Here is a 12,655-nt window from a genome sequence, read left to right on the forward strand (position 1 = left end):
CCTTTGAGTGTGCAGTTAAGAACCAGTCCAGTCGCCACACTTGGTTCACTGTCACGACTTGTTAGATCCATTCTTGCCCGATCAGCGTTTCAGCCTGTAGGTCGCTTTGTCGGCTTCTCCTCGTCCAACCACCGACCAAAGATTCTGGGTCAGATTACGATACGGGAATTTTCCTGCCCATGAATCCAAAGTTTCAAGATTTCTGCAAACTTCAGATCATGTTTGTCTTGTGACATGGAGCTCCATCATGCTGGAAGGTGCACAGATTGTCAGCAGATTGTTCCTGGATAGTTGCAGGAAGTCGGTCTCTGAGGATTCTTTCAGTATATTTCAAATTGATTTGTTTGCCGGTAAAATTACCTCTGGTTACTCTTCACTGCATAAGAGAATTTTTTTTTTTTAAAGGCAAAGTGTTTGAAACAAAACTGCCGCTGACTCACTTATGGAGCCTCGAGTGGACCCTGGAGGAACTGCAGCTTTTGGAGGACTTGGCTAATGATGTCACAATGGCTGCATCCATCTTTTATATTCAATTCAGTTTTATTTATACCGCGCCAAATCACAACAACAGTCACCTCAAGGTGGTTTATATTGAAAGGTCGACCCTACAATAATACATAAATAGATAAACCCAACAATCATATGACCCCCTATGAGCAGCACTTTGGCAACAGTGGGAAGGAAAAACTCCCTTTTAACAGGAAGAAACCCTGGAGGCTTCTTCCTGTTTCCAGATATCCAGTCTGTGCTTCAGCCCCGGGAAAACGTCTCCTATTCAAACTTTGCACCATCTTTTTATCTGTCTGTTCGGCCGCCTGCAGTGTCTTCTCTCTCAGCCACACACACTTTACACAGCCCTGTGTGTGTGTGTGTGTGTGTGTGTGTGTGTGTGTGTGTGTTTCAGTCTAAGTGTTGACGCTGACTTGTCTGGATGGACTAAATGCTCCATGAATCGCCCGGATCAGCTGCAGGAAAACTCTCCCTGTGTGCTGCCCGCTCCCATCAGCCTGCAGCGCTCGCTCGCTTTCACAGAAATCAGCTCCACTTTCATCTTTTTCTCAGTGAGGTTTGAGGCTGGACTTTTAATTTGGAGGGCTGCTGATCCCGAGTCATATTCAGTGTTTTGTGTTTGCTTACATAATGCAGCTGCTCTCATAAAGTGCACCTACAGCAAATCCCGAGCAGATAAGACGGGTCTGACAGCGAGCATTGTCTCATTTTAAATCCAGCGAGCAGCAGCTGTTACAGATGAAAAGTGCGTCACATAAATAAAATCCATGTAATGCAGGCTTTGAGCTTTACACTGGAGTATGTGCGCAGCGTTCGCGCAGCAGTGTGTGATTACGGGGCCGTTAAATTTAGATGAAAAGTAAAAACCAAACATCTGTTCCTGCTGAACTGTGGACGCAGGAGTCGCTCAGTCGTCTGCGGCGATGACCGTTTGTCTCTGTGAAAAGTGTGTTTTTGTATCAGCTGTGATGTTGGGGAGAAACTTTGTTTTCCACTTCAGTCTGTAAAATTATTTTGCCGTTTGCTTTTTAAAAAAATCAGAAGTTGTTAATAAAAAGTAAGTTATGAGCTTTGCCCCTAAATTCTGATTTTACTCACATATTTCAATTCTTATGTGTTTGATATTTGCATCTTATGACATTTATTGTTTATTGGCTTTATTGGTTGTTCTGATTGGTTGTCTAATGACTTTTACACAGAATAGACTACCCGTCTACCCCCCTCCCTCGAGGGGGATAACCGGGTAGTCCTCCATGGAGGATGCCACCACCACCACCATCTGCTCCTGGATCTTCCAAACAAACCGGCCTCAATCAGCCCGACTCGGCCCGCACCTCCCGGACCCCTGCAGAGCTGCGTTCTCTGCCCCCTCTGAGATGAGACGGCGTACAGGGTGGAGGTAGAGAACTTGTCCCGCTGCTGCAAAGAGAATAACCTGAAGCTGACGTCTCATAATGGGTGTCAGCAGGCTCAGACAGGTCCACTCAACTCTCACTGTAAATGGAGAACAGGTGGAATATGACCTCACCTGGTGTAGGGCTGGGCCATATCATACCGTTCACGGTATAATGTTGGGCAACGATAAGAAAATGAAATATGGCGATAGAATTTGGGTAAAACGCGCATGCGCTGTGCCTTTGTTTTCATACGCACATGGCGGAGAAAGTGGATCGTTGAATGAAACGATGAACCTGAACTGGTTTGTAAAAATGCTGCAGCTTCACTGGTGTGGAACTGGTTTAGCTTTCGTCCGTCAGATACACAACAAAGCACTATTTTTGGTAGCGCATGCTAGCGGGCCGTCGTTATTACCGTGTTGTTTGGAAAATACGGCGCACTTAAAATCAATCCTTTGATTTTTCTGAAAGTCGGCAGAGCCCCTTATAACCCCGTGTGCCTTATGTATGAACTCTGGTTGTGTTTACTGACCTCGAAACGATTTTATGTGCACGGCGCTCAAAAATCTGTCAGATGTTTCAGTACGACTTTGCTGAGCTACGAAGCCGCACCGCTTGATGGATTGTCGGAGCGTTACGGCATCGTAGGCAGGAGCCTCGCGGAGTGATACGTGCTGTGTGCTTCAACATAATGTTACCGCAGGGGTCGGCAACCTTTCTGATGACGAGTGCATCTAAAATTTGCTCAGCAGTCAGTGTGCCATATGATTGCTTTAGCAATAAATTTAATAATGCTCTATATTAACAGTTACACATTATATAGAACAACTTTATAGAATTATATTTGTTCGCAGATGTTGGCAGCTGTCAGCGAATAGTTATCAGCTATTTTGAAACAACAAAAAAGACTTTATCCATAACAGCAAATGAACTGTACAACAGAAAATGCAAATGCTATTTATGGCCTCCTCACAACAATGATAAGAAAAATAAAATGAGCCAATATGGCATGTTTGTTAATACAGAGACACACATGTTACTGTGATCTCTGGTCTCCCACTCAGAGACACAGGTCTCAGAGTGTCCAGCATTCAGAGGCTGCCTGAGGACTCATGTGAGAGAAAACCTGCTCACACAGACATGTAGAGCCAAATACTGTCAATAAGGCCTCTGCAATGTTCTGAAGACAGTTAAACTTGTCAGGTAGTGATGTCCAGCAGGTGAGCATGCAGCTCCATGAACACGCACAGCTGTGGATTCCAGCTGCGTCTGTAGTTCTGCAAACTTTGACCCCACAGAGTCGAGCTTTTCAGTTCATCAGCTGCATTTCGATGTCACATTAACTGGCATTAACTCAGCCAGTTAATGTGAGACAAACCAGCTGCTCATTGAAGCTTTCTGGTTTGATCAGAAAAGAAAACATTGGTCCAAACACCTGAAAACACATTGTGAATTCTGTCTCAGTCTACGGATGTATCCGTGTGTTTCCGTGGTGCTGATGCTGCGCTGAGCGGACAGATGCTGAAGCATTTGAAGTGTTGGAATGTGGAAATTTCATCGCTCAAAGTTATTTTTAGCCAATTACAAGTTGAATCTGGTAGTTGGGGTTGTTAGCTAAGATATCGTCATTAAGAAGCGGCGCAACTAATGTGTCTATGCGAGCTGATTTCCGATGTGCATCGCTGGCCCGGCCATTTATTTTTTAATGCACCTCTCAGATTGATTCACTGCGTGTCGTGCCCAGGGCTGGACTGGGACAAAAAAAATGGGCATTTTGACTAGAGACCGGCCCACCAGGCATTAAAGCCATAAAGCCTTTGAATGAAAGCAAACGCTGTTGTGACAGTGATGTACAGTCTTGTTGGTATATGTATGATTTCTATACATTTTACATCAGATAAAAACTTTGGTTGTAAGATTCAGATAATTATTTAATAAAAGTGAGACATTTTAAATGAGAATAAGAAAGAAAAGTATTTCTTTGTGCCCCCCTCTCCCTGTTAATGCCCTACCTGGCAACACTTTGCTAGACCCGCCCCTGCACAGTTACCAGCTGTCAGCTACTTAGAAAAGGATCCTGGTGTTATTTGTCTCTCAGAAACAGTTCATAACTTCCCTTCAACTCATTCATGTCACCTAAAAGGTAAACCTGTTTCTCCATCACAGCTCTGATGATTCAGTAAGGACATCTCCTGGTTTCATCTTCATGTTTCCCTCTCACCACATATCCAAACCATATCATGACCAATGTTGCCTCTAATGTTTCATGTGTCTGAGCAAACACACAAACTCCCTGAGCGTCCCCTGGACCACTGTGAGCAACAGCAGACGTGTGCACTGTGGTCACGCCAGCATCCAAGTTACATGTTTATTAAAATAATCAAATTACAGCATTTACATTTATGTTAGACGACTTTTAATTAACTGCTTTACAATGACAATTTAAACAAATCTAGTTCCTGACCTGTAGCATGTTAACACTACTGGAAGGAAAAATAACTTGAACTCCAATTTTGAAAACACAACTTTCTTTCTTTTTTTTTTAAATAAAGCTCTGACTTGTATGAGTCTGTGGTCTGGGAGAGTCTGTAACTCTGTCTGCAAATACAGTAAATAATGACCAATGTTGGGCAATTAATTATATAGTTACTTCTTCAAAAAAGTTACTGAGTCATGCAAACAACAAAGTGTTTTGCAGCTTTTACCTAAAAATGCAGCCAAGGTGTTTTTAAACAAACATTTCAAATTATTTACAGAACAATCAGCTGTTCTGCATCAAATCTGATGCCACACAAATTATTTGTGCCGCTCCAAAAAATAATTTCTGTCCACTATGAGATGAAGGAGAACAACAGCCTGATACCTGCAGGCCTGACAGCAGCAGATGTGTCACTGCTGTAACACCTGTAACACTCAGCAGTCGCCTCATTGTTCTGACACACAACAACACTACTGACTACACTACACACTAACTACACACTGACTACACACTAACTACACACTGACTACACACTGACTACACACTAACTACACACTGACTACACACTAACTACACACTAACTACACACTGACTACACACTAACTACACACTGACTACACACTGACTACACACTAACTACACACTGACTACACACTAACTACACACTAACTACACACTGACTACACACTAACTACACACTGACTACACACTGACTACACACTAACTACACACTGACTACACACTAACTACACACTAACTACACACTGACTACACACTAACTACACACTGACTACACACTGACTACACACTGACTACACACTAACTACACACTAACTACACACTAACTACACAAGATTTGTGCTAAACGTCGCAAATCTCTCACATCTCAAAACACGCCGTCACTCCTAAAACTTCCCCCTCCCTAAACAACTAAATACCATGTTGCCTTATCATTTTTTGATTGGTCCACGTGGTACATTTTTCCACCAATAGGAAAGGCTGGGCGGGGGTTTGGTTTCCAAATATAAACAACGACAGTATTCAGGAAGAAAAACAAACATTGCAGATATTTTATCATAACTCTGGTTTTACGTGGCCGATCAACACAGTTTAAAAACTGGTATAAAGTCCACACTTTTCCCGTCAGTTGTTCCGTCTGTCCTGCTCACATCTCCAATGGTTGTACACGTTGTCATTAACGTGGCTTCACTCCACATCAGCCGCTTTGCTAAAACACCGGTGTCGCACATAAGGACGCTGTCATAGCTGCGTCTGTGGGATAAGATGGCATCTTTCTAATCCCATACAGGAGCAGCCAGTCACTCACTGACTAACACTGCAAAACACGATTGTTAAAGTTTTAATGTTAATTTCAATTCAGGTCAGCTTTTGTTTGTGCGCAACGCAGATTCTCTGTGCGCAGAGACGTGCCAGCAGTGCGCTATTGCCCGCAGTTTTTACAGCTGTGGCTCCAGCAAACATCAGCTGATACTAGAAATTAATATTAAATAAATTCTAACAACAGCTGATCAAGCTTAAACGTGCTGCTGTTGTTTAGCGCGACATCCGCTGGTTTCCTCTTTCTGGCGCAAAGTGGGCAATAAACAAACAAGAGAGAAAAGCCGATCAGCTGATCACTGATCAGTTTCATGATTGAAGTAGCAACAGGAGAACTGCGGTCAAGTGAGCCCTCACTTACGAAGTCACAGTCAAGCTAGCCGCCCCGCCAGCCGCACCGAAAATGTGGTTGCACTACTCTTACGTATATTACGGTATCGGTGCCGACTGGTTTAGAAACGCAGTGTTTTGTGTCCTGACACTATTTTACTTCACAATCCACTCCCAGTTTTAGTGTATCTCCACTTTCCCCCCTGTGATCCACAGCCCAAATTACTGTATGATTCAGAGAAAATTAACAATAAAATTTACCCAATTTACTCAACTGTACTCTTAATATTCTCATCTTTGAGCTCAGATTACAGGAAAACTGTAAGAGGTGACGCAGATATTTTACTGGATTATGACTCTGGGCCATCTCCACTCTTCACCCTGTGATCCACAGCCAAATATACTGTACGGTTTCTGAGATTGCTGTGTTGACAGAGTATGATAAAGGCTAAGAAAATATACTGCCTAAAATAATATCAAAGTTATACAACAAATTACAAAATTGCCACATCTGCTGTTATTGCCATGTGTTAGAGCATTATTTAGTCATAGAAAATACATATCATTGAAATATCATCAGTAAAAGAAATACTCCCACTATGTAAGACATGTTTTTAAATTCAGTTAATAAATATTGTTATAAATGTAAATTGTTATAAATATAAATATTGTAATAAATGTAGGACCCTCCAGGGGTTAAAGACATAATGCAAAGCATGTTTGTTTCTTATTGCTTACAAATGTGTTTGCCTTTAACATAATTTACATTTCATTTATACATTTTCACAGACGAAACAATAAAAGAGGTTTCCTGAACTGTTCTTCATGGCCCAAATTTTGAATCCTTTTGAGGGTGATGCATTATCCAAGAAAGTGGGAAATTTGTTCATTGATCTCTGACCCTCGCTGACTATGACGCCTCCTAATTCTGCTTCCAGCCTTGTTGATTAATTTGTTCTTCCTTTTGGCATCCCTGTCACTGATGCTGTCACCAGTTGTACACAGCATCTCTGTTTGTCCACCAGTCTAATCTGTAATTCAGGTGAACTCAGAATTACATGTATCTTTGTAATGTTTCAAAAAATATACACTATATGTTGATGGGCATTGTCACACTTTTCTTTCCTTTATAAGTAAGAATCTCTATGGTTTTAATGACAATTCATATACAGATTGTGGAGGACATTTAATTCAACATTCAAAAAAGTTCCTCATCAGCAGACTGTAGTACAATTTCAGCCCACCGTTAATAAACCCATCCAATGCAGGGTTATCAGAGAAATTATGCAAATGTTATGTTTTCATGTACTGGTAATCTATTTATCATTTATCATGATTCCTGCTCTGATGATTACTTTCTTCTACTTCTGTAATTTTAATAGATAAAGGATGTTGAACATTAAGCTCCAAACAGGATGAGTGAGGAAGACCACAGAGGAGAATCATGGATGTAGTAAAAGAATACATGCAGTTGTTTTTTTTTTCATGGTGGAGGAGCAACTTCTGATACTATCTTAAAGAAAAAACACATCAAATTGAAGAGTAAAAATAATGACAACAATATGTCTACATTTTTTTTATTAATTCCTTAAAGTAAATGCAGTCTTGTCATGGTCAGAGTTGCCCACTCATATTTAACTAATTCAAATACAATTACTGCATATCAATGCTTATGTTCTAATAAAAGGCATTGTTTAATACTTCTTCCATGACAACCCAAATAAATCAATGAGAGGGAAACGGGAAGATTAGTAATAAGGCAAGGTTTACTGTTCATTTACCATGCCCTGATAACAGTAAGCTTAACAAAAGAAAAATGTTGGGGACGAGAACCGGGCGGCTGAGCCAGATCAAAGACATTACTAAAACAAAAAGACGCCAACAGCTTCCCTAAAGTGGAAATAAAATAATATGCAAAACAAAAGGCCTGTGTACCTGCTTGACACATACAGTGGGGCAAAAAAGTATTTAGTCAGCCACCGATTGTGCAAGTTCCCCCACCTAAAATGATGACAGAGGTCAGTAATTTGCACCAGAGGTACACTTCAACTGTGAGAGACAGAATGTGAAAAAAAAAAATCCATGAATCCACATGGTAGGATTTGTAAAGAATTTATTCGTAAATCAGGGTGGAAAATAAGTATTTGGTCAATAACAAAAATACAACTCAATACTTTGTAACATAACCTTTGTTGGCAATAACAGAGGTCAAACGTTTACTATAGGTCTTTACCAGGTTTGCACACACAGTAGCTGGTATTTTGGCCCATTCCTCCATGCAGATCTTCTCGAGAGCAGTGATGTTTTGGGGCTGTCGCCGAGCAACACGGACTTTCAACTCCCGCCACAGATTTTCTATGGGGTTGAGGTCTGGAGACTGGCTAGGCCACTCCAGGACTTTCAAATGCTTCTTACGGAGCCACTCCTTTGTTGCCCGGGCGGTGTGTTTTGGATCATTGTCATGTTGGAAGACCCAGCCTCGTTTCATCTTCAAAGTTCTCACTGATGGAAGGAGGTTTTGGCTCAAAATCTCACGATACATGGCCCCATTCATTCTGTCCTTAACACGGATCAGTCGTCCTGTCCCCTTGGCAGAAAAACAGCCCCATAGCATGATGTTTCCACCCCCATGCTTCACAGTAGGTATGGTGTTCTTGGGATGCAACTCAGTATTCTTCTTCCTCCAAACACGACGAGTTGAGTTTATACCAAAAAGTTCTACTTTGGTTTCATCTGACCACATGACATTCTCCCAATCCTCTGCTGTATCATCCATGTGCTCTCTGGCAAACTTCAGACGGGCCTGGACATGCACTGGCTTCAGCAGCGGAACACGTCTGGCACTGCGGGATTTGATTCCCTGCCGTTGTAGTGTGTTACTGATGGTGACCTTTGTTACTTTGGTCCCAGCTCTCTGCAGGTCATTCACCAGGTCCCCCCGTGTGGTTCTGGGATCTTTGCTCACCGTTCTCATGATCATTTTGACCCCACGGGATGAGATCTTGCGTGGAGCCCCAGATGGAGGGAGATTATCAGTGGTCTTGTATGTCTTCCATTTTCTGATGATTGCTCCCACAGTTGATTTTTTCACACCAAGCTGCTTGCCTATTGTAGATTCACTCTTCCCAGTCTGGTGCAGGTCTACAATACTTTTCCTGGTGTCCTTCGAAAGCTCTTTGGTCTTGGCCATGGCGGAGTTTGGAGTCTGACTGTTTGAGGCTGTGGACAGGTGTCTTTTATACAGATGATGAGTTCAAACAGGTGCCATTCATACAGGTAACGAGTGGGGGACAGAAAAGCTTCTTACAGAAGACGTTACAGGTCTGTGAGAGCCAGAGATTTTCCTTGTTTGAGGTGACCAAATACTTATTTTCCACCCTGATTTACGAATAAATTCTTTACAAATCCTACCATGTGGATTCATGGATTTTTTTTTCACATTCTGTCTCTCACAGTTGAAGTGTACCTCTGGTGCAAATTACTGACCTCTGTCATCATTTTAGGTGGGGGAACTTACACAATCAGTGGCTGACTAAATACTTTTTTGAGTTAGATTTAAAACCGTTGTAATTGATTACAATGAATGTTCTCATAAGAAGAATTATTTGAATTTAGTTACTATTGTCTTGTTGAAACACAGGTCGCATATTTGTGGAAACAACAGGAAACGGAAGTTGTTGTTTCTGTGGTCCCATCTCAGATTAGAGGTAACAACTTTGTCATACGTCACAGTGAGTTCCTGACCCTTAGACCACACAGCTGGCTTGTTGGAGAGGTATGTAAACTAGTTATTTAAAAAAAAAAAGTATTGCATAAGGTTAACGTTAAAGCTGGGGCAGGACATTAGTTTTTCCCTACACATTCAGTAAGTACTACTTTAGATCGACATTCCAGGCATATCCTCATGACTGAATACTGAGTATACGTAAGTAAAAAAAATCTTTATTAAACTTTGTATTCCAAAACTTTATCATGTTTACAAAGTAATAAAAGGTTATTTATTATACTCCTCAGGTCATTGAAAGTCTCCTGCACCACTGGGCCATTCGGCTAAATCAGGGGAATAATATCTACATTATGAACCACTACACGAGCGGTGTGATCCTCTATGGAGAGAGAGAACTAATCAGGAGACAAAGCTTGTCCAAGGTAAAAAATTTTTTTTATATATTCTAGAATTCATTTTTTAAAAGTTAATTAATGTCTCAAAATGGAAACGGTATTGTTGCAAATTTGTAATTAATTCCTAATATGTCACAGGTGAACTTTGACAACTACAGAGCCGTTTTATCCTTTGTGAACATTGGAAATATACACTGGAAGTTTCTGGTTAGTATGAGCAGCATTTCTGTGAAAACAGTTTGTTTCAATAACACATTATTGAAAATTTATGTACTTTTTAAATTTATATATCTATCGCAGTACATAAATGCAGATGACAGCTGTCTGTATTTGGTCGATCCTTCAAGAAACTCTTTGGAGCAGGAAGAGTCTGACCGTGCAGCCAAAAGATTCCGGTAATTATGCGTCATTACATGTATATAATAACATGAAGTATTAGAGAAGTGACAGGAGGACTTAGGAGGTCTTTTTCTAAAGGTGAACGTATGGTTGTAGATGAAAGTTTAATAAAATCTGTGGTTATCAGTTCTTTAAAGAATTTAAAAAAATAATTCAAAATTACTCACATATGTAATTTTAAATAATAAAAAAAACACTGACCGTGTTTAAGCAGTGATACATTTGAGACAGTTAACATTTGTAGATTTAAAAGAACATGTTAATAAGTTTGATACTTCATCTAACATAATGTAGAGCACAGGGCTTTCTGACACACCATTAAAAACAGTGATATGTACTATATGTGTCTTTTTCTGTGTGACTTTTATCTTTCATTATTATATAAATGTGATGTATGTTATGTTCACAAAGTGAATACTTCAAAATGAGGAGGACATGCTACAACAAAACAGACTGGGTGAATGTGAGACTTCGAGGAGGAGTACTGACACATCCATTTCAACGGGATGGTTCTTTACTCTGCGGAGTAATGGTCATCATGGTATGGCACCACATTAACGCAATAATATTTTTCTGTGAAATTAGATAAAAAGATGGGGTGGGGGAAGTTAAAATAATCTTAAAAGGTTAAATTGTGTAAACAGGAAGTGTTTGCAGATGTTTTCAATTAATTGTTTTTGGTTTTTTGATTTCAGATGGTCAAAGCAGTAATGGAAGCATTCCCAAATAAACCAGAAATGACATTTTTGACGACAAAAAAAGAGATGGCCCAGGCACGAAGGACATTTGCACAGACAATACTTGAGGCCTCTGGTGTGTAATATCTTCTTCAAATGGACATATTTATTTGTGTCAAACTGATGAACACTAACATATATATATATATATATATATATATATATATATATATATATATATATATATATATGTATATTTATTTTAGTATTTGACAGTGACAACAACTGTGCCATGTGTGCAACGGTGAAACCACCTAATCCAGGACCCTCCATCACTGACTGGGTATAGTATTTTTTTAAATAGTTTTATGTTATCTACAACAAAGTATTTGACTCTGTGTCTTTAAGGATTGTAATTGATTAAAACATAGAATTATTTACGTAATGTGTTTATGAAAGTTCATGTTTTTGTTTACAGATCCAGTGTGATAACTGCAACCGCTGGTTCCATTCTGAATGCCTGGACATGACAAATGAACAGCTCAGCAGTGCTCAGAAGACAGAGTGGAAGTGTGTGCTTTGTGTAACCTAATTCCACACGCAGTGAAAGCTACTTGAATAATCTGCTTATAGTTGTTATTGGTGTTTTGAGGAACACATGTGTAAAACACAATGTGTATAACATTCTTGCTTTGTGCACGTACTTCAAGTATTTCCTTTTTGATTTTTTGGGTTGATTTGTGTGATGACAGATAATGAATAACAATATATCTAAACTGTGTAGTAGTAATATGAGAAATCAGTAATCTGAGAAATGTAATTTCTCACCCTGACCGGTTGAGGCAGATGGCCCCGCCCCTCCCTGAGCCTGGTTCTGCCGGTGGTTTCTTCCTGTTAAAAGGGAGTTTTTCCTTCCCACTGTTGCTCATAGGGGGTCATATGATTGTTGGGTTTTTCTCTGTATGTATTATTGTAAGGTTTAACTTATTATGTAAGTGCCTTAAGGTGACTATTGTTGTGATTAAGCACTGAATAAATAATGTCTAAAACTAAAGTTGCTACTTGAGGTGGTGTGTGAATGACATTTTGAAAAATTTAAATTGTGTGTGGAAAGAAATTTCTTGTAGTTAAGCAAATACTTCAATGAACTCATTTTGTTTGGTAATGGAATAGGATTTAATTTTATCAGAAATCCATACAGTAATTGTTGCTGTGGATCACGGGGTGCAGAGTGGGGGTCACCCAGAGTCATAATCCAGTGAAATATCTGTGTCACCTCTTACAGTTTTCCTGCAATCTGAGCTCAAAGATGAGAATATATAGAGTACAGTAGAGTAAATTGGGTAAATTCTGCTATCAATTTTCTCAAAAACTGTACAGTAATTTTTGCTGTGGATGACAGG

General features: G+C 40.1%; 1 protein-coding gene across 1 annotated transcript; it reads left to right on the plus strand.

The window, feature by feature from the left end:
* The first annotated feature begins 1,763 nt into the window (after positions 1–1,763).
* Positions 1,764–12,377, plus strand: LOC146694678 (uncharacterized). The gene is made up of 9 exons (XM_085478750.1): positions 1,764–1,896; positions 9,651–9,829; positions 10,069–10,203; positions 10,315–10,383; positions 10,477–10,571; positions 10,987–11,116; positions 11,271–11,388; positions 11,519–11,595; positions 11,731–12,377. The coding sequence occupies exons 1-9, from the start codon at positions 1,764–1,766 to the stop codon at positions 11,842–11,844; spliced, it is 1,050 nt and encodes a 349-aa protein (XP_085334876.1). The 3' UTR covers positions 11,845–12,377.
* The last annotated feature ends 278 nt before the right edge of the window (positions 12,378–12,655 follow it).

Source organism: Copadichromis virginalis, linkage group LG14, assembly GCF_057382275.1.
Source record: "Copadichromis virginalis isolate Kocher_CV1m ecotype Utaka linkage group LG14, C_Virginalis_male_GT1.1, whole genome shotgun sequence".
Classification (NCBI taxonomy): domain Eukaryota; kingdom Metazoa; phylum Chordata; class Actinopteri; order Cichliformes; family Cichlidae; genus Copadichromis; species Copadichromis virginalis.

Bases quoted from the DNA above. Each gene is read 5' to 3' on its own strand.
- LOC146694678 (XM_085478750.1), top strand. From the start codon at position 1,764: ATGGAGGATGCCACCACCACCACCATCTGCTCCTGGATCTTCCAAACA. The intron at 10,384-10,476 runs GTTAGTATGAGC...TATCTATCGCAG, and splicing joins ATATACACTGGAAGTTTCTG to TACATAAATGCAGATGACAG. The intron at 10,572-10,986 runs GTAATTATGCGT...ATGTTCACAAAG, and splicing joins CGTGCAGCCAAAAGATTCCG to TGAATACTTCAAAATGAGGA.